Raw genomic sequence first — 23,229 nt, forward strand, 5'->3', positions numbered from 1 at the left:
ATACACTACTTATTCATAAGTCCCCATCTAAATGATCCATCAAATTATTTCCTATATAAAATAAGTAGTGCTCAGTATATTTCTACATTGTTAAGTTATAAAGTTATTCTACTGTCCTCTAAACAAATGTATACTTCAAAACACATGCCCATATTAAGACATGAATGAGATTTAAGAAATGAATGACAGTGACATATTACCTAGCAACCACAGGAAAGATTAAAACACCAATATATACACAGAACACTCTATCTTGCATTGGTTTTTCCACTTTCCAGATCATATCACCCATTTTTAAATTCATACGGAAAAAACAGAAAGATCTTCTCACTTGTATGTGCAACCGTTCATTCTCTTCTATCTTCTTTTGCAGATCTTCATCAAAGACACTCTTCTGCTCTTGACTCAACTGAGAAGAAGAGTCTCCACTTTTCTGATGGAAAGAATAAGTTATGTCCACATAACTTTCATCCTTTAGAGAAACATCCTAAGGTACACAGATTCTCTATCACCTTAGTAGCTTGTCTCTTCTACGTGTTCATCATTCTCACACAATCCTGCAAAAGGTATACAGTCCATCATTTAACTTTTCCTACGTGACAAGTTGGAACTGCAAATTTTGCAATGGGCAGGAAAGCTTAAAAAAAGAGAGAGAAAAAAACAGATAAGACTTGCTATTCTTTGCAGACGAATTCAGGAGTAGTTCTGTGGGAAGACAGAGAAGACCCCAAAAGCTTGTGATATAAAAATATGCTAGTTTCAATTTGACTTTTTGGTTTGGGAAATGACAGTTTTAGCAATTCCATGAGTCTGAGTTGTTAAATTCCTCTGAGATAAATTACTTAGAATTTACAAAGATAAGATACAAAAGTTCACATAAATTTCTAATATTAAAAAAACATAAAATAAAGCTGTTATACACAGAAGGAAAAAAGCTCAAAGATTATGAAAAATACCTTTCACTTGCTCTTTTTTTAACCAGTATCAACTTTCCTAAATAGAAGAATAGCACTATTTAAAAGAGCTAGTAATGAACATTTGTTTTCATGGAATGTAAGAACTGAGACTATTCAAGTGACAGCCTCACAATAAAACTGTGTTCAGACATCAGTCACCACCCTTCTCTGCCTTTCTTGTGCCCTCACTCCTCACTTCAAATGAAGTCACTTACTGATCCAATATAAACCAATGATTAGAAAACTCTGTGAAAATAAGAGTAGCTATATTAAAAAATATATATATGCATTAAATATCCATCCTGTTTGGGACACAAGAAGAACACAAGGAACTGCTGAATTGCATACTGTGTCCTCAGTGCTTCCAAATTTGGATAGCTTTAATTACCATGATTTCAGAAGTGTTACGCCCAAAGCTCTGCTAAAACAGCCCTGTGAGGGATCTCACTAACCTATGGAGCCCTTTTTAAGTACAGATGGCTATTCCTTCCCCAAGGATCTTTTGAATTTCCAGAGCATGTGTATTTTGACAGTTTCTCAAGTGATTCTAATACATACCTGTTTTGCCAACTCTGTTCCCATTTGAAAATTACCACTCTCAAGAATTATTCCATGTAAGGGAAATGCATATGGGAAGGTACTAACATATAATTATGTGGATTGCCCATCATGTGGCAAATAAGAGTCCTGAGCCCTTTTACATAATCCCATGATCACAAAAAGAGTATCATTCTTATTTAGCTGATAGATAAATGAGGTTGCAAGGCTTAAAAATTTGCCTACAGTCACAGAACTGTAAGTGGCAGACAAAGAATCTAACCCTGGGCTTTACTCCAAAGCCTACAACTCCTGCCAAGACACTGTGCTGCTAAAGAGTTACTGTGGGTCTTCCTCTCCCCTTTTACAACTCTATTGTGACTGCCTCATATCTGCAACTTTGGGGATGCTGTTCTATATGCACATACAGACTTAAAGATTCAAGCACTAGCCCTTATACTTGAAAAAAAAAAAAATTCAACTTCTTAAAGTACCACATCATCCATATCAGAGCAGTAAGAATCTTGCCTCACTACATTAACCATAAGGGGAAAAGTTTATTTTTACATTTTTGGACAAGAATACCAAAATGGCCTAAGAATAAATACTAAAAAAAACATCTAGCTCTGTTTGATGTAGCTCAGTGGGTTGGGGCACCATCCCACAATCCAAAAGGTCACCAGTTGATTCCCTGTCAGGACAAATGCCTGGGCTGTGGGCGGTTCCTGGTTGAGCCATGTGAGAAGCCACCAACAAATGTTTCTCTCACACTTTGAAAGTTTCTCTCCCTCTCTTTCTCCCTCCCTTCCCCTATCTCTAAACGTAAATAAATAAAACCTCTAAAAAAAAAAGGAGAAATATTTACAGCAAACTTACACACAAGGATGTGTAAAAGGAAGTCTTTTTAATACACTTAATTTTAATTACACAAGGATGTGTAAGTTTGACAATGTTTCTCTTTGTATTTACCCTACCTTGAGTTAACAGCTACTTGGTATACCTGAACAATATCAATAATTTTAACCAATATGAGATATTCCTTCCTCTTTTCTCAGTCACTAAATCAAATATGTGTATGCTCTTAATAAATTCTTTAAAACTCACATTCATATGAAAATGCCTCTAATACCTAGTGTATACAAATAGTAAATATCTGTTTTCTTGACCCCAATATCCAGGTGTAATAAAGGAACCTAAGAAAATTTGGAGGTAGGGTCTTCTGTTACTAGCAGGATGGCCCATACATGTCTGTACCTAACGACAAGGTCACACTACCTTGCTTTTATTTGACCTACCTTGTTCTTCTTGCCTCGGGGCTCACTTAGAGCCAGTTCATCTTGAAGTAGTTCTACCCTCTTGGCAAGCTGCAGATTTCGAAATGTCAAACTGTCCATTTCCTGCTGTAGCTTTCTCAGTGACTGATCCTTCATTTTCAGTTGTTCCTACATCAAAGCGAAAACAAACCATTCTTTATAATTTAGCCTGAAGGTTTAAAAATAATTAAAAAAATTATTCTTGTTTCACCAAAATATAATCAAAACCTCTTGCCTTAAGAAATTCAAATTGTACGGTTTATCATTCCAGTTCCTATGGTTTTAGCTCTTTTGTGAAAAAATCATTTTTGATCAAGCCAAGTGAACTTAAAAATAAAGGGTATATATACTAAAGAAACAAGATAGTTATCAACTTAAAGTAAAATATCCACAACAGTTTGTTGTTATATAATGTTGCTGTATGTGTGTCTGGCAGTGAGGATACAGGGCCTGAAGCTACAATTTTATAAACTTGAATTTTTAAAGAGATCTCAGACTCAACTGATGATGCCCTTCAGTAAGCAAGAACAGCTAGAAACATACTTGTATTTATTTTTTCTATGAATCGTCCCTAAATTTAAGTCAGTAAAATGAAGTCTTTTTAATACACTTAATTTTAAACTACTGTATTCTGATTTGTCAGAGATAAAAATCATTGTTATCCTAACATAAAAATATTTCAACTACTGTTCTACATCAATTCCCTTTAAAGTTAAGTGAAAATAGAAACAAAATCTAAAATCTAAACAACCTAACTTCTGCTGACCATTCTGTACTGTTTATACAATAACGGGATAAGAAAATAGGAAACTAGAGAAATATTTAATTTCACTCTATTACTAAAAAATATTATTCTAACAACATTTCATTTATGATGTTCTGACAACTTTGTATTCACTGGTAATCAAACAGAGATGGCCACATGCTACTGTATATTTAAAGAATTGTACTTTTATTACTTTCACTTTAAAACCACTATAAAGCTAAGAGGTCAAGTTTTAATGAATAAGTGATTTAAATGTATTGAAACAGCAACTAAAAACCACAGGCTGATGTCTGCAATCTACTGGCATTATTTTTATGTTGAGAGTAGAGCTAGAGTGATAGAATAGTATGTTTCCATTAAGTAGAAAAACATTGTTCTTTTTATTGTTTGTTTAGTAGCCCCTGATTTTCACTTGAAGTTCAATGGTCAACTTAGTTCTACCCCATGTCCAAATTATCACATTTCATCAAATTAAAGAAATTCAAATCAATGAATGCTTATTGTATCCACAGCTCATTGAAGAGGGAAACCTAATATAATCAAAAGCCTACTATAACAGAAGACATCCTAACATTCCTATTGACTCTCATTCTTAACTGTCATTATAATGACTACTTCAATGAATGGTAAAACAAAAGTAATTTCTTTACATCCTTATAATTAGTTAATCACTAGCTGACAAATGCTCCAACTCCATTAACTAAGCATTAATTTCAGATGACATCTTTCCCAACCTCTCTGTAAATCCTAGTTTGTGCAATGGGGATAATAATAATGTTACCTGCCCTCATACAGTTACTATTAAGACTGAGATCATGGACCTAATGTATTTAGCACAATGCCTGACACACAGCAAGTGCACAATAAACAGCACCCGCTGTCCACATCAGCACTGTCACGGCCATGACCACTCTCACAGAGCTAATCAAACACGACCAGCAACGGGAGGGGGTCAAACCAAGAGGGGGCTGCAAAGACGAGATAGGAAATACATTCCCCAGCAACAGGTTTTAAACAACATTAGGAGAGCTAATGATCATTTCTTTGATGATTTAGTCCAAATAATGACTTGACTAACAATTCCTCACTATAAAGCTTAATTTGTCATCATCTTGGCTTGGGCACAATATAACAAATTGTTAGATTATATTGTGACAGCTGTCATATCAACATGCATTAAAAAGATCCTTATTAGCTTGCTCTCTTGTTCTTGCCTTTCCCCCCTCCCCAGCAAGGCCTGTTCTCTTCCATAAGAACATATCACCAATAAACTCTGCTTGCACTAAAAAATTGTCTTTAAACTTATCAAAATTGGTGAATTTTTGTGTAGCCATTTTAATTTTGAAGGTAGAAGAAGATATGCAACATTTTCGAAACAATGCTTTATTATTTCAAGAAAGGTAAAAGCGCAACTAAAATGCAAAAAAAGATTTGCACAGTGTATGGAGAAGGTGCTGTGATTGACTGAATGTGTCAAAACTAGTTTTCGAAGTTTCATGCTGGAGATTTCTTGCTGGACGATGTTCTACAGTCAGGTAGACCATTTGAAGTTGATAGCAATCAAATCAAGACACTAACTGAGAACCATTGACAGTATACCACTCAGGAGAGAGCCAACATACTCAAAATATCCAAATCAATAAAGTCACTGGTGAAAATGAAAAATGTCTTTTATTTTACAGGAAAAACTAAACAGGCTTTTTGGCCAACCCAATAATACAATAATTTGGACTAAATGATCCACACTTTCCAATCCATTTATTAGGGCACAGCCATCTGGCTGAATACTGGGAATATAAATATGAACATGACATTGCCCTCCTCAGAGTACTGTCTAGTGATCCAGATGACTTTAACTAAATAAAACATTCTTTAAAAATTTTAGCCAAGAAAATCAAAGCATTTAAGAGTCATACTGAAGGAAGTAAGAAAGTAAAACACAAAAAACTACATACTCATCGCTATTGCTCCTGAATTAGCATTAGAGTTGGGACTTTAACCCAGAAAACCAGCTGAATTCCCTGTTTTAAGCATCACCAAACACTCAGTTAACCTCACCATACAAATACCCTTCTGCATACCTTTAAAGCAGCAGAATTTGCTTGTTCATCCACAACACCTTTTTTCAGGACCTGATTCTGAGCCCGAAGCTGAAAACAGAATAAGTGATAATTAATTTTTAATTTAAAGCAATCACTTATAGCAAGAAAATCACTTACCATTACCTTACAGGAATCATAACACTAAGTAACTATCTATCTATCTATCTATCTATCTATATATATATATATATGAGAACAAGAATATTAACCCAGAGGAGGGTAGAAAGTATCATTATTCTGCCACTTTACAGTTGAATACACAGTGCCTTACCTCCCCTGTGACATAAAACACATAATCTGTGGCAAAACTGAGACTGAAATCCACACCTCTCAACTTCTGGTACATGGTTCCTTCTATGAAACTAAGTCCTCCCTACATAAAAACTACTATTTTCCTTGAGCACACCATTCACCTGTAAAATATATACAATTGGACCAATTATAGAGTAACAATTCAAAATGTAAGGCATCCACATACCCAGCAGGACACTGTGCCTAGTATTAGTTGTGCAAACGTCATCAGGAACAGTAAACCAGCTATCGGGCATCAGCTGAGACAGTGTACCAAAAGCAACGAAGAAGCAGGCTCAATTTAGAAATAATAGCAGCTAACATCCTAGTGCTCATTACATACCAGCACTGTCCTAAATGTTTTATTATATATTAGTTCACGAAACTTCACAGTCCTAGGAAGTTGGTACTATATTACCTCCATTTTACAGGGAATGCTGATATCCAACCAGCAGTTTTATTTTCAAAGATTTTATTTATTTTCAGAGAGAAAGGAAGGGAGGGAGAGAGAGAAGGAGAGAAACATCAATGTGAGAGAGACGTATTGATAAATTGCCTCTCGTACATGTCCCGAACAGGGACCAAAACCTCATTCCAGGCCTGTGCCCTGACCAGGAATCGAACTGGCAACCCTTTGCCTTTCAGAATGATGCCCAACCAAGTGAGTCACTGGTCAGGGCTTGCTCTACCATGTTATTAAACAATATAAACTTAGCCTTTCTGAGCCTCAGTTATATGATCTGTAACATAGAGAAATACATCTACCCTATCTTCCTTTTTTTTGAGATTGTTGTAAGACCAAGATCAAAAACATGAAAAACATTTTCTAAACTATAAAGTGTTCCATAAATGGAAATAGAGCTCTTACTTTAGAATAGACTATAAAGGAGAATATATTTATTATAGTTTGCCTGGTATAAGGCATTGCAATAAATGACATGAGGGAGAGAAAGAAGTAAAAGAAGCGGTCCCTGTCTTCAAAGAGCTTACCATTTAAAAGGGAAGATGAAAGATAGCTAGCAATCATAGTATTTTCTGCTTAAAAAAAAAAGCAGTAAAGACATTAAATTCTCTAGAACAGGAGTTGGCAAGCTAAGAGCTAAGGACCAAACTGGCCTGCAACCTATTTTAAAGTGTTACTGGAACACAGCCACACTCATTATTTACATATTGTCCATGGTTGCTTTTGAGCTACAATGACACAGTCAAGCAGTTAAAAACTGTCTGGCCCCAAGCCTGAAATATTTACAATTAGATTTGTTACAGAAAAAATTTGGAGACCTCTGCTCTAGAAGTTCAGAAGAAAGAAATAACACTTTAATGTTGACTTCCATCATATAATGTTCTACTTTTCATGCAATATCAGCATACTCTTGGATAATGTATTACCCAGATAGCAAAATTCAATAAATACTTTCAAACCCATTTAGCCAAAAGGCAGCAAAACCACTTATCTAGGTTTCCAGGTTTCATTTCATACCCCTGTCCTAACTTTGATCTACGATGTCTTCTTGGGGTGGTATTTAGAAGCTCCTAGTGCCTGCCTCAAGAACTAGAGATGAGGCTTGAAATCTGCTGAACTGTAAGTTTTCTGTAGGACTAGAACTACAGCAATAAAAAAAAAACAACCCTCATCTTTCATTTCTAAGGCAAATATTTTAAAAGCTACCTACAGCAAACTGAACAGCCTACTTTGTTAAAAAGGGAAAATAAACCTTTCAAATTACCATTGTTTGGAATTTAATCTGATTATAATGAAAAATGATTTGGATTTTCCTTTTGAAAATACTGTTTGTTAAATTAGTAACAATTCAAATATGGTTTCAATGAAACTGTGTAACAGAAAATGCAGCTTTTAGAAATATACTTCTAAAACACCTTTCTAATATTCAGTAGGTACAAAAGGATGACAATGGGATACTCCACTGCCATGTTACTTACACGCGGTGGCATTTGGCATTTTCCTGCATTTCAGCAGCACCACTGCCACACTTGTGCATTACTGATCTAGCAGCTTGTCAAATGCTGACACTGCTGTGATCAGCCTGGTCTTTTAAAATCTATTTCTCCTCCCCAGCATTTACCACAGTAGGGAGGCAAATGCACATTATTCCTGTTTTAGAAATAGATGTAAGATCACCGAATGGTCCCTAATGCCTCTGAAATAAGTGTGGAGACTCCACATGGATGTAACTGAAGCCTCCATTAGGACAGGAAAACTCTCCGGAAGATGACATTGCCTGGTTCCAGCAGCTGGGCACCAAGCTCTTCCATTCAATAGAGGAGCAGTACCTCTGAATCCCAACTCTCAGACCTTCTTAGTCCTTTTACACCCCATTTTTAACTGTCTTGTAATTTTCAGATCATGTAATTTTCGGATTAGCTCTACCTTTACTCTGCAAAGCACAACCCTTCCTCTTTTTTACCATCCAAACCCCAACAGTTCTTCCACAAGCTTATTTCCTACCTCTGGTCCTACTTCCTCCATAAGTCTTCCCTAACCACTCCCTGTGGTCCCCTATGGTCCACAGTGAGCTTGCTCCTAGGTCCTCTTGGCATTTACTAGTATAATAACAACACGCCTCTTACTAAACTGTTCAGTGTCAATTTTACTTTTAAAGTAGTAAATTTTACATTTACTAAGTCATGCATGACTTATGATGGATTTATGATTTCTCTACTCATCTGCCATATGTCAACTAAGCTGTCCTTCATGGAAGAGACTACAGGGTAATTCCTTGTATCTTCTGCCTACAACGAAAGATCAATGCTATGGACAGAGAAGGCACTCAATAAATTTTTAGATAATCAAATTAAATACTGTACGCAAAAGGTGTTTAAATCTAATGCAATATATAACTATAAGCGACTATAACAGCAACTGTACAGTCCCTACGACCCATCTCCAAATGATTTAAACCTCCAGGTCCTATTGGACACCATGCATCCTCAAAAGCCCTGAGCCTAACTCTCTAATGACCAGTACCCTGACCTGTTCTATGTAACTCTGGTTCTGGGACAGCCCAGCCTCAGTCAGGCATATTGCAAAGCTGCCCCTCCAAATTCAGAGAGTGTAATGATGAGCCAACTTTGATCTCTCTAATGCCACTCTGACAATCTGTGGTGGGATAACTGGCCCAAGATTAGGGATTTACTACCTTTGATCACAAACTGTTGGAAGTTTGGGGGGAGAAATGAATCATCTATATGCATTTTCTCATCTAATCCTCAACAATCTTCTGTGTTAAAACCACTCTCACATTGTTATTTCACACAATGGACACTTTAAGATTTGTACGTGTTTTACAACTCTATAAAACCAATCTTTACACATATAGCTTTTTTCCATTACAAATCAATGTAACAGACAACCCAGAGCCCATTCCTACGCTTTAACAAAACCCCAACTTGCAGCTTCAGGATACTGAAGTCATCTGCAGACCCTAGCTACGCATCTCTGGCCTCGATGATCCCTAAAACTCCTTTCAGATCTAACACTTAAGTATTCCAAAGTGCTGCGAATACCACTTGGTCTTTCTACCTACTCACTTGTTCCTCCCCTTGGAAGGGAATACAGAATCTGTGGCTGTATAGTCTATGCATTAGTGGCTGAGGTTATTTGATCACTGAGGCAGGGAAAAAACCTTCTCCTCTCAGACCTGCCCTCAAGTAGAACCCTTTCTCCGGCTCCTGCTACCATGCAGGGAAACTCATTACAAAACCCCCAACCCCAACCCTCGTGGTCTAGCTGCCCCATCAGTCACGGGATGGGTAGGTCGAGTGAACTGTTGGAAGAGTAAGACAACCCTTGTCTTTCTAAAGCCTTACTATTCAAAGTGTGGTCCGTGGACAGCTGCAACAGCATCACCTAGGAGCAGAATCGGAGGCCCCACCCGACCTACCAAACCAGAATCTGCAGTTTCACAAAGTCTTCAGGTGAATCACATACATTTACATGTGTGATGCGTCGCTCTAAGGGCTAAGCTAGCACTGTCCAGCATGTCCCTACTTAAATTATTTGAAATTAAATAAAATCTAAAATTGAGTTCCTCGGTGGCACTAGCCACTACCTTGCAAGTGCTCGACAGACCCACATGGCTAGTGGTTACCCTGTTGGCCAGCACAGATACTGGACATCTTGAACACCTTCATTCTCATGGTATGCTCCAACTTTAGCAGTCAACTCTACACATCGGGGTAAAAAATTTAAAAATAATATTAATGTAATAATACTGTTTCTCTTACAGAAGGGGGCAATTAATCAAGTTTCCAGGCCTCACTATCTGGAAAACAAACACACAGAATCACAACTGACCTTTTCCCAGTATCAGGAGCTCTATACTAAGAACACAAGTCTGGCACATTCCCAAATGCAATATCCTTTGTAACTAAAAGAAGCATCAATTGCAAAATAAACTGCTAGAAAAGGAATAGATGTTTGGTTTTCCCATTGGCTGCTACTGCCTCAAAAGAGTTTTTAAAAGATAATGCTTGAGCAAAAGCTCCTATACTGATATCATCCCTTGAGTAAAGTTCCCAAAACTCTGTTGTGCATTCAAATCATTGGAAAGGTTTGTTATAACACGGACTGCTGGATCTGAACACCAGTTTTAGTTTCCATAAGGCCAGGGTGGACCCAAGAATTTGTATTTCCAACCCATCCCCAGATCTAATGATGCTGACCCAGGACAGCGCTGTGAGAACCAATGACCCAGTTAGAACTTAACTTGCTTACACATATAACATGGTGCTAGGCAAGAATGCAGGAGCCCCTGCAAAGAAAGCAGGCTGAACCAAATGAGCCAGGACTGAATGCACTTAGACTCTCTTCTCCATAATGAGGTATACCAGAGCCTCAGAAGCAGAGCAGGCCAGGGAAGAAACAAGTAAGAAATGGTCTTTCATTCTTCATCAATGGTATAGTAACTGAGGCCTTGATTAGCTTTCCCTCACATCTCAAAGAGATAGCCTCCATCTATTAACTATTACCTTAATGAACCTCTGAATATCAGCTTTCTCCTCCTCTAAACCTTATTAAACCTGAAATTTTAAAAGCCTCCAGGGATGACCTCTTAATTGCCACAAACCACCGGAGTCTTACTCTCCATTTTGACTTTATGTTTTAGCAACCTGTCTGCCTTAGCAATTTTCACCTGCTTTAGCCTCCATGGTTCATCTTTTCCTTAACTAAACTCTCAATCTCTTTAACAGGAGCTCCTCAGACTTTTTTCTTTCTCAAGAAGAACGACAGTTATGACCGTGGTTCTTAAGCAAGCAATGCGTTCCTTCCTAGAATACAGGTTGATATCTCATTTATACAAGAATGAGACAAGCCCTCACCAGTGTGGCTCAGTTGGTTGGAGCATCATCCTGTACACCAAAAGGCTGGGCATTCAATTCCCGGTCAGGGCACATACCTAGGATGCAGGTTAAATCCCTGGTTGGAGTGAGTATGAAAGGCAACCAAACAATCTTTCTCCCTCACATCAATGTTTCTTTCACTATCTTTCCCTTCCTCTCTAAGGTCAATAAACATATTTTAAAGATTAAAAAAAATGAGAAGATTCTATAAATGTTCTTGGTTTAGGAATCATGTTTGGTCCTCTCTTGATATGCAGGCCTCCTTCTACAGAGGAAATCTTTTTTCTTTGTATCCTAACTGGATTTCAACATCAGCACACAATTTCTCCACCAAGCAAGCTAATAAAAAGCAGACTTCCCCTTCCAATGAAACAGAGTTGAAGGTAGCCTATATCTTATCTAGAAACTGCTTGACACTAGAATTTGCAAGAAATGAAATACACGTGAGGCCCTGGCCAGGTAGCTCAGTTGGTTAGAGTGTCGTTCCAATATGCCAAGGTTGCAGATTCGATCCCCCGTAAAGGGACATACAGGGATCAACCAATGAATCCATAAATAAAGTGGAACAACAAACCGATGTTTCTCTCTCTCTCCTCCTCCTCTCTCTAAATTCAATAAATAAAAATTACTTTTAAAAAAGCACATGAAATCTTTTGACCAATCTTTGTACCTCTTGTGTTCTGAGATTTCTAGCACATTAAAATTAAAAAGATGAAAAATGGTCTGGCCCAACAGGAAATAACCTCAAACCTGGCAGACCTGCTACAGCCTCCTGAGGATCTCCTGCTGCTCTTGACACATCCTTCTCACAGTGTTCCCCAAAGAGTCTATCTAAGTGTGCTAGCCCAATTCACTCGGAAAGTTCAACTATCATCTTTATGGGAATTATCCCAAAAGTTCTGACCTTTGTCCTGACTTTTAGCCAGTCCATCTCCACTAGAAGTTTTCAGCAATTACTCCAACATCAATTGCCTGAAGCTATTACTATGTGAGTAACTTTAACATGCCTTCAAATCCCAAAATTCTATGATAGCACCTCAACTTTAATTCACCCCTTCACTTCGAATTGGCTCGCCTTTCTGCTCACCCTCCATTATCAGTGGCAGTCATGTTCCCTCATCTCAGAGTTTCAAGGTCAACTCTCAGTCTTCTTCCCTCACTCACCATGTCCCTCAGAATGAATGAGACACAAGGATAGGCACCTTACACACTCCATATGTCTATCCTAAGTGTAGTGCTATGCAAAACGCAGGCATCAGCAAAGAAACTAAAAAGTATTTTTTTAACCATAACTCCTAAATCTAGAGCCCTTCTCCATCTCACTGTCACTTTATTTAACCTATATTATTCTCCCCCAAACTATTCCAACAACCTACAATCTGGTCTTCTTTTCACCAATCTTTTCCTACTTTAATCCATCCTCCAAATAGTTACCATCCTCTTTCCTAAAAGTAGTGTTACATCATGTTTAAAAACGTTTACTGTTTCTCCATTACTCAAAACCTAAGTTCAAATTTCGTATTTGACATCCACAACCCCTCATGATCAGGTCTAAATTACCTCTGCAACCATATCTCACCACTCTCCGCCGTGCATCTTAATGTGCTTTCCTGTCAGTGAATAAACTCCTCTTCCTTTGCCTGGAATGCTACCATCCTTCCTTCCCCAATTTGAGTAACTTCTACCCTTACCCTCCATCTCTTCTGTGCTTCCACTGAACTAGTACTCATCAATAGTATATTACAATTACGTACAACATTTGAACATTCTATTAAATGGGTCTCCTTTAGGTGGAACTCTGCCTCTCTCAACCAATTTTGGCAGATTGTTTACAGGGGGCACATAACAAGTGTCTGTTGAACAAAAGAGCTTAAATATAAAAAAAAAAAACCCAAAATATTTCCAAGTGTGTATTACTTTGGGAGATTATTCAATTTTTTAGCAACTGCAGTCACTGCTCATTTTTTAAACATTCCTTTGCCATTTGGAATTGCCCCCTGAGCTTGTTTACTGTCTGGAGAAGAAAGTCAGTCCTCCTACTTTATTCTCATGAAATGTTTTCACACCAAAATAGTAGAGCCAAGTTTGGGCACTACTGCCACTCTCCACCCACGCCACCCCATCATATGTATTTGTTCCAGCTTCTGGTCCTTTCAAACAAAATACTCCTCCAAAGGATGAAAACTGTCATCACTGACATTGTGCTCTTACGACTATTTCAAACGTAAATGCAAGACGCTGTGCCAATGGTAGTACCCACTGTGTCTGTCTCAAAAGGCTCCCATTCGATAGTGAAAAGACTAAAGTGCATGTTTAAACACGGGTTTTACTATTTCACTTCATCTTGCTGTTTGTTAAATGAAATCATAAGAAAAAAAAGTCTCAGTTTCTCCAAATTGTAAAGAGGGGGCTAAGTTTTTCTACTGCCCTCATGAATGTCACTTTCATTGAAAACTAAGGTTAATGACTGCTAAACCGATATTCGTAGTTTTAAGATCTCGCTATTATAACTTCATTAGGATATTCTTAAGACAGAAACACCCTCCCCAGAAGCAGCCCTTTGCAAAGGGAAGAGGACCATCATTTAAAAGACTGATACCATACATACGACAAACGGGCCTAATTCAACATGTACTGAACACCTGCTAGGTGCCCTGCCCCACTCCAGGTGACCAAGGGGAAAAAAAGAGAGAAGGGCACAAGCGTTAAGATTCACGCTTTCAAAATCATTTCCAGACATCTTGCTTATCACTGAACACATCGTAACCACCACGCCTGGTGAAGCAGTTTACACGCATGACTCTATTTACCCTTCCTAATTGAATGGGAGCAGATAAATCTCTTTATGCTAGTATCATCCCTGTGGGAAGGAAGAAAGCTTGATCTTCATCACTGGGCTGGGAAAACTGAGGAAACAGCACCTTCCCGACCAGCACAGCACCAGAGGCAGAAGCCAGGATTTCTGACATCCCAGTTCCACGCCCGCTAGTTCAGTGAGAAGGAAGAATCAAACTCCTGCTCCTTCCTGCAGAAACGCACACGAACCTAGACACCGCCCGGCTCCATCTCCAGGGAGCTGCAGGTGGAGTATCGGTAATTGTGAGCAAGGAAGAAGGAAAGAGGTGCAGTGCCTTGCGTGCTCCCTCCGCGGTACCCCACCGTCCGACAAGTCAAGGCAACCCGAGGCCGCAGGGCCGGGGACCCCCTAATCCCCGCCCACGATGGGTACCTTCGAGTACTCCTGAGCCAGCTTCTGGTACTTCCCCTGCAACTCTGCCGAGGCCATGGCCTCTCCCGCCCCGTCCAGGCCAGGCTACCCAGGCCGCTCAGCCCCGCCCCCCGCCCCCAACCCGAGACACGCTCCCCGATACGGCTCCGCCAGCGCCTGCCCGCTTCGCCACCGCCGCCGCCGCGCCTCCTCCTCCACTTCCGGGTTCGCCCAGAGGAGGAGCGACTGCCGGGGGCGGGGCGACGCCTTAACGTCACCGCCCCACCCTCCTGCGCCCAACACGTGCGCGCGCAGCTTAGCTGGTTCGCCTGGGTTCAGCCTCTGGGAGCAGAGGGCGCCATCTTGACGCATGGTCCAAGATGGCAACTTAGAACGAAGAAGGAAAATCAAGAGGAGAAGAGAATGGTGAGAGTCCACAGAACGGGCGGGAAACCAGGAAAGGGGCGGTGGTTGCGAATAGCCGAGGACCGGAAGACGAAACATTCTAAGCGTATCAAGAATTCTGGTCGACCCCCCTCTGCCCGCCCCCGCTGGTTCCCATGGCAACCGTCTGGGATTTGATGGTTACATCTTTCAGAACGTACACGCAGAAAAAGACTTCTGTATTCCGCTATCTCTTTATCCGGATGTAATAGCACCGGTCATGCCCTGAATTGTAAACTCTCAGACGTCCCCTAAATTTATAACACTGCTCCTCACCAGACAAACCTTTGTTGTTTTATATTTTGGCATTGAGATTTCTTTGTGTTCTTTCTCTACCCAGTCCATCCGCTGCCCTTATATGCACAACACATAAGAGCCTTTTTCAGTGGATTGGTTAAAAAGCCCTTAGAAATTTTCAGGAATGATTCCTGCCATGCATGCAAATAGGGTGGATGTTAACGACAAATAACTGGAGATTTGAAACAAAAAGTATTCTGCCTGAGATATTTTATACCACTTTTGCTTCATTTAAAAGCCTACCTCTACTCACTTATTAAATAAGTTTTGAGGACCTGTTATATGTTTGGTGTTCTCAGCATTGCATTTATTGCACACAGAAGTGTTCATTGATAGAGGGATGAAATAAATTCATCATATATGTTTGCCATAAATTACAGCACAGCAGTTAAAACTAATGACCAACAATAGATCTGCAAATATCAACATGATAAAGCACTAAGTTTAAAATCAAATTTCAGTATACTATAGCATGGAAAGATACATTTAAAAAACACGAAGCAATATTCATGAACACATGAACATGTACTAAAAATAGAAAAGAGCTGTCAAATCTGGATACTGGCTTCCTCTAGTGAGAAAAGGAGAAAAAGGAATGAAACAGGAGAACAAAGGAGCATAAACTCTATTTTTATTTAATTTTTAAAATAAATTTGACAGGATGTTAACATTTATTATCTAGGTAGTAGGTACAGGGATGTTAGTTACATTGGCACTTTAGAATGCTTGAAATTTTCCATGACAAAAAAAAAAATGTTTGTGCTCTCCCAGTTTCTTGTTTGGCTATGAATAAGCCTGGGATTTTACAGTGAAAGGCTGAAACTGTATGTACTTTTCAGCCACTGTAATGTGTAAAAGGGGGGGATTACAAACTTTTTAACATGTATATTTTTCAATTTAATAGCCATGTCTTATTGTTCAGCAAACTTTAAGAACAACAATTTTACCACTACTACTACTACTATTATCATTATTATTATTAGTTTTCCATTGCACCACCAAGCAGCAAAACTAAATATTGTATGTGTATTTCTGTGGTTTGTAATGGAATGGAATTTCCAATCACTTAAAAATAAAATGCCATCTCAGAAATTACATTCCAAAGAAAGAGTGTGCAACTTTGGCTATAGGGCCTGTGTAAGTTCATTTTACTGAATTGAGATATTTCTTTTCCATTTCTTTATCTAGTGATTCTGTCAGATGCACTGTTTCAAACCCCAAATGATAAGTCTTGATACATTAAAGTTAAGACTCTCTTCCTCAAAGACACCATTAAGTGAGTGAAAAGGCAAGCCACAGAGTCAGAGATGTTTGCAACATACATATAAAACAGAGGTCTCATCCAAGTATATAAAAAGCTCTTACAAATCAGTAAGGAGAAAGACAAGCAACCAAGTAGAAAAGTGAACAAGAAACTTCAACAGGCATTTCACAAAAGATATACAAACAGTCATTAAAGGTACAAAAAGGTGTTCAGTTTCATTAGTATTCAGAGGAAGTGAAATTAAAACCCCAGTGAGAAACCATGCACACCACACAAATGGCAAAAATTAAAAAGACTGACAAGACTTAGTGAGGATGCAGAACAAGAGAAACTCTTGTAAAATGGTGGTAGGAATATAAACTGGACAAGTCATTTAGGAAAATTATTCGGTGGAGGGTGGGATGGGCAGAGAAGGGCAACGGGGGAAAAATTGGGACAACTGTAATAGAATGACAATTTTTAAAATCTTGAATTTGGTTTTATTGACTCACCTGAAAAAATACATTTTCATGATACTAAACAGCAATTTTTTTAAAAACTGAACTACAGCTACAGTGTACTAAGTAAATCTGAAAAAGTAATTCAAAACAAAAGAAGACATATCCCAAAACAATTATATTGTATGACTTCATTTACATAACATTTTAAAAAAGGCAGATTCAACTATAGGGTTCAGGGATGCATGCTTCTGTAATAAGACTAGATAGAAAAATAAGGAAATTAGGACCATAAAAGTCAGGACCTTGATTACTTTTTGGAGGGAAGAAAAAGGTAATTATTGGATTTCAGAGAAGTTGGCAATGTTCTAATTCTGTGTAATAGCTACACAGGTATTAACTTTGTGATAATTCCTCATGAGATACATTTTTGTTTTGTGCACTTCTTTGTATGAGTGTTACATTTCACAGTAACAAAAAATTTTTAAAACCTTGATTGTCTCAAATGCTTTCCAGCAATAGTTCCCAGCCTATTAACATAGTATATTTGTAGGGAGTGGTGTAAATTAAGGTGGCTTGGTACTGTTGAAAATGTGCAAGTTCTGTGATGATCATTAAAAGCATTTAAAAACGTACTGTCTTAGGCTTTTCTTTTTCAGGTGCAGGTGTCAGAAACTGACACCAGATTTCTCCCAAAGGAGGAAATTTACTAAAAGGATGTATGGATAAATCACAGAACAATAAGAAGAGGAACTGCAGGACCTCAAGTACAACTTCTGGGGGAGGGATGGAGTGGGGGTTGCCGATACTAATACTTCTGCAACTTTCATTCTCTCTCTCTATGCTCCATCCTGCCGGGCTACCTCTGCTTCGGCTGGGTCACGAGCTTAGCTGCCCTCGGGTCTTGGGCCTCATCTCACAATTCTCCCTCCAGAGATGAACTATGTTGCTTAGTTTCAGTTTGAAAACACACGAGGAAAATCTCTGCTGGCCCACCTTGGGTGAGGTAGATGTCTGAATCAACCAGCTCTGGCATGAGGTCTCAGTCACATAACACAAGCAGTTCAGCTGGGAAAATCCCTAGGCGATAAACAAACCAAGAGAGACTGGATTGCGCTTTCCTCAAATGAAGGCTTCTGGGACAGGTTAAGCAAGAGACCATCACTAGGAGAGGTCGTGAGGCCCAGAAACTTGCCTGATGCAGATCTAAGATCCCCTGCCCTGACTTCAAAGGCACCCTAGCATCCAAGATGACTCCAAGTCATCTTGGAGGTGAGAGGGAGGGGACAACGCTCAGAACAAAGGAGCATTTTGTGAAAGGAGGGACCATTGTACACGAAAAGAAAACTGTTTTGACTGAAAAGACTGGGAAATTATTAACTGATGAATTAGGCTTTCCTCTCCCAGTGGAGAGGAGATTGAGGAAGATCAGATCTGTCGTAGAAAAAGAACAGGCTCCATTTTCTCTGCACATCTAAGCATAGTTTGAGTCAATTATGGTCACACAGCAGGAGCAAGAGAAAGTTTTTGTTTTTATCATTCATACTCCATCCTTAAGAACAATAAAAGATCTGGCCTAAAACAAGACTTTAGGACTTCCTTACCCATGGTGAAGGAATAATGATGGAGAACAGAGCTGCTGACCATTAGTTCGATGTTGATTATTCAACAATATATGTTAAATAAAGTGTCTTTAAACAGAAACACACCTGAAGTAAGGTATTGACCAGTTGAGTGAGGCTCACAGGAACCTAACCCTTTATTTTCCCTAGGAGATATGTTCTTCAGTAGTTGAGTGTTTGTGGTGATTTTACAGAACACAGTGGGAATCACCTGTATCTAGAAGAACAGTGTGGAACTTCTGTTGGTCATAGAAACAGTGTTAGGTTATGCCATTGGATTACTTAGATGATATTGTCAGTCTGAGAGTGAACATTATTTCATGGTGCAGTAAAGACGTGTTTTCCATCTTCGTATACATCAGAAAATCAAAATTTCTTTCAAGCTTCAAAGCTCCATGTTCTGAAGTCATGCATTCTACTTCATAATAACCTGTGGGTATGTAGTAGATACGACAGTGACATTGAAATGCCAGCCAGCCCCCCCCCCCCCCCCAGAATCTCCCCACCCAGTCACTGAGATAACTAAGTTAAGATTTTCTCTAACTTGGTTTCACAATCCTCAAGGCTGGTCACCACTCTTGATTACTGAGATAAGGGACAACAGTATTTATATAAGAAAAGGATTAAAGAAGGCCACTTATAGGCCTTCTATTATGAAATATTGTCCTTGTTGTCATTTATATTTTTTAACCCAGTCGGAAATGCCTATCCATCTATCATGAAATTAAAATGAGACGGAGGGGGGTGGGGGTGGGGGTGGGGGGCGGGGAGGAACTTTCCTCCGCATGACTTTCTCTTGAGCAGCCAGCTCCAAAGTTCGGGTTTTTGCAATGAGTACTCAGTGAAGAAAAAAATCTGTAGATTTGCTACTTTGAGGAACTCTACTAAAAATAGAAATTCTAGGCTTTGAGGTTTTGCAGCTCCTTCCTTTGGCCATGCTTTGCCTGTCTCAGTCTCAGCAGGAAAGAAGAATAATAGGTTAGGCACAGAGTCCTGGCATACCTTGTCCAAAGTCACATGGCAGACAATGGCAGAAGCAAAATTAGAACCCAGGTCCTTCGCCTCAACGGCAGACTATATTTTCCCTGTTAAGTGCCACAGGTGAGAAACCCTTGACCATTCAGCTTAAAGGATCAGAAGGTGAATGAGCTGTGGTTAGGAGGGAGGGTGCCAAAGGGTGGGTTATACTCCTTGATGTTTGTTCAGATTTGGTCCTTCATGAAATAGATACCATTAGAACTGTTTAAGGAGAAAGGGACAGGGGCAACATGTTAATACTGGTCATCTTAATAACCTATTAGATGTTAATCTTGATAATCTCTTATATTTTGGTATTAAAGAGTTGCATTTTCTTAAGCATGAAGCCTTCTCTTTTCTCCTCCATTCTGCCTGTAAATCCTGATTTTGCCTTTCTATGGGAGAGTTGGCTTGTAAACTGGCTGTAAAACAAAGGATGTGTATTGCAGGACAATGGGTGATAAAACTAGGTATGGGAAGACAGGGTGTACTGACCTGTTTTAAAATAGTTTATTTCTTATTTTATTTTTTCCATTAACATTTGTCCCCCTTACACTCTCTCCCACATCCACCCCTCTCCCCACATCACCACACTGTTGACACTGTTGTCCGGTCCATGAGTTCATTTTCTTTTTTGCTCAATCCCTCCACTTCCCACCCTTACACCCCCCCCCCCCCCAGGATGTACTGGTTTTTTAAGTCTGGCCTTTTGGCAGGAGATGGGGTGGGGTAGAAGAGGTGGAGAGGAAAGATTTACTTCCACATTTCTAGAAGTCCACTGTGCATTCTAAAATGTGGGGATCCTCAGGGCGTTCATGAGGGGTGGAGCATGCCTAACATAAAAGTCACCATTTTTGCCATTTTTTTTTTTTTAGTGGCATTAAGTAGATTCACATCGTTGTACAATAATCACCACCATCCTTCTCCAGAACTTTTCACCTTTTCACACTGAATCTCCCTATTATTAAAACTTACTTTTTATTCCCCAGCCCCTGGCACCTATCATTTGTTTTCTATTTCTATCAGTTTCATTATTCTAGTAACTCATACAGACAGAATCATACAATCTTTGCCCTTTTGTGCTTGGCTTATTTCATTTAGCATAACGTCTTCAAGTTTCCCCCGTGTTGTAGAATGTGTCAGAATTTCATTACATTTTGAAGTTGAATAATACACCACATTTTATTCATTCATGCATATGGGGCCATTCTTTAAAACAACAGTAGTCATAATGGGTGCAAAGTAGTATCTCATTGTGGTTCTGATTTGCGTTTCCCTAATGATTTGTGATGTTGAACATCCTTTCATGTGCTTATTGAGGTCCTTAATTTTTAAAGATGCTTTACCAATACCCACGGTTTATTTGCTTTCTCTATGGCAAATTTCACCATCTTATTCCATACCAATATCACACAGAGGAGCAGAGTAAGGGCACAGACCTCTCTGACTCTGTAAGAGGACAGGTTTTTTTGCCGTGCTCCACAACTCTACAAATAGTACCTAGTATCAGGCCTCACCTGAGGCAACTGGTCTACTGAAAAACAGACTCCCAACTGTCCTCCATGACTCCAGGCAACTCTCCTTCTTGCCACTGATTCCTAGCTGCATAGACTAAAAATAGCTTCTTAGGTCCATAGGAAAACACCAGGCCCATTTATCTTTCCCACACTCGGCTTCACTGGTCGTGATTTTCAGTCAGCTTCCCCAGCATGCCTCTGTTTCTGTGCACAGCTCCCCTCTTGCTTTAAATGGCTTCCCTGCTCCCCACTGCCTGGACAAATGCTTATTTACATTAATTCCTTCTCCTCTCTCTGTTATCCTTTTTCTGATGTCCTTCAGCATTTAAAAAATCAGAACCGTTATTGACGCTTCTTTTCTTTAAATTGTGACTTGCCTGTTACGCCATATTTAGGCATGTGCCCTCAACTAAACTGCAAGATCTTTAGAATGAGAACTGTGTCATATCCAGCCCTCCAAGGCCAAAGTCATTTGAAACCATTAGACGAAGGGTTGATAGGGAAGTTTATACTGCAGGGGATGAGGCTGCCACCCCCTGGGTCTACAGATCAGTCTTAGCATCTCAACTAAGAGCGGCAACCATGCCACATGTGCCTTCCAATCAGATGTAGGATGAACTACACAGCACCATGTCTGAAGCACTCTTGTCAAAGTATTTAAAATGAATCTCACCCAGGTTTTAGATCAAACTAGCTTATAGGAAACCCAGGGTTAAAGGCACAAACTAAGAGACATCACAAGGAACCGATGGACATATGCAGAACACAGAACTATTAGACAACTGGAAAAGTGGAAGAGCCAGGAGTGCTTATGAGTAGAGGTTTGGGGTTTTCTTACAAAGTTAAACATACACATTTACTCTGAGCAGTTATTCTACTCCAGGGTATTTACCAAAGAGAAATGAAAACACATGACCACATAAAAATTTATACAAAAAATATTCATAGCAGCTTTTTCACAATTCCCCAAATTGGAAACAATTCAGAAGTCCAGCGACGGGACCATACATAAGCAAATTTTGATACACACATACAATGGGATATCACTCAATAAAAGGAACATGCAACAATGTGCATGAACCTCAGAAACACTGTGCTGAACACAAGAAGCTATTCGCAAAAAGGTGCATGCTATATGTTTCCATTTTATATGAATTCTGGGAAAGATAAAAATTATCCATAGGGAAAGAAATCAGAACAGTGGTTGGGGGTGAAGGGAGAGTTGGCAGTGAAGGCACAGGAGGAAAGTTCCTGATGTGATGGGAATGTTCTCTCTCTTGATAAGGATGTGGGTTACCTGGTATATGCATTGATCAAAACTCACCAAACTGTATGCTTAATACCTGTACATTTCACCACATAGGGTGGGGCAAAAGTAAGGTTACAGTTCATATAGAAAGTAATACAATAATTAATAAATAATAATACAAAAATAAACTCTGGGCTTTGTGTACTCACAACTGCAAACTTACTTTTGGCCCACCCTGTTTATAAGGATAAGTTAATTGAGAGGGAAGGAGGAGAGGGAGAGAGATGTCTCCAAGGAATTATACATTTTTAAATGTGATGATGATATGTGGTTATGAGAAATGACCAGCTTTTAGAAATGCATTCTTAATTATAGTACAGTAGTTAGGGCAATGTGACATAATGTCTTGGTTATAAAATTTAAGGGAAAGAGCACCTAAAAAATTAATGGCGTATATAAAGCAAGAGTGACAAAATCTTGACAACTCCAGAACCTGGGTGGTGAGTATATAGAAATCTGATTTTGTGTATATTTGGAAACTTTTGTAGTAAAAAATTGAACTGTCCTATATAAATATAGAGATAATATAATACCCAGAATGTAAAAGCAGAAAGTACATCCAAGTTCTTAAAGTTACAATCTCTTTCCTCATGAGACTAAAAAATCAATTCTCCCTGTGTTTTCTCTGCTTTGGCAGACTTTTCATTGTTGATTAAATTCACACATTCCAAGATCATGGTTACGAATGGATTATACTAATCAGTTTAATTTCATATTTGAATCAACAAATATTTATTGTGAAATAACCATTATTGTGCCCTACTGAGAACGTTCCAAAAACGTCACCG

The 23,229-nt window shown here is 39.0% G+C and overlaps 1 protein-coding gene across 1 annotated transcript in view; it reads right to left on the minus strand.

The window, feature by feature from the left end:
* Positions 1–14,620, minus strand: part of PPP1R21 (protein phosphatase 1 regulatory subunit 21) — a 56,066-nt gene extending 41,446 nt beyond the window's left edge. Inside the window, exons 1-4 of the mRNA XM_054575471.1 lie at positions 14,556–14,620; positions 5,654–5,722; positions 2,789–2,935; positions 332–433 (exon numbers count right to left, since the gene is read on the minus strand). Coding sequence (XP_054431446.1) covers positions 332–433; positions 2,789–2,935; positions 5,654–5,722; positions 14,556–14,612 — 375 coding nt within the window. The 5' untranslated portion in view covers positions 14,613–14,620. The remainder of the gene's footprint in view (positions 1–331; positions 434–2,788; positions 2,936–5,653; positions 5,723–14,555) is intronic.
* Between the last annotated feature and the right edge of the window lie 8,609 nt (positions 14,621–23,229).

Source organism: Pteronotus mesoamericanus, unplaced genomic scaffold (assembly GCF_021234165.1).
Source record: "Pteronotus mesoamericanus isolate MK-2021 breed Mesoamerican mustached bat unplaced genomic scaffold, CSHL_Meso_final contig_291, whole genome shotgun sequence".
In the NCBI taxonomy this organism is placed as follows: Eukaryota; Metazoa; Chordata; class Mammalia; order Chiroptera; family Mormoopidae; genus Pteronotus; species Pteronotus mesoamericanus.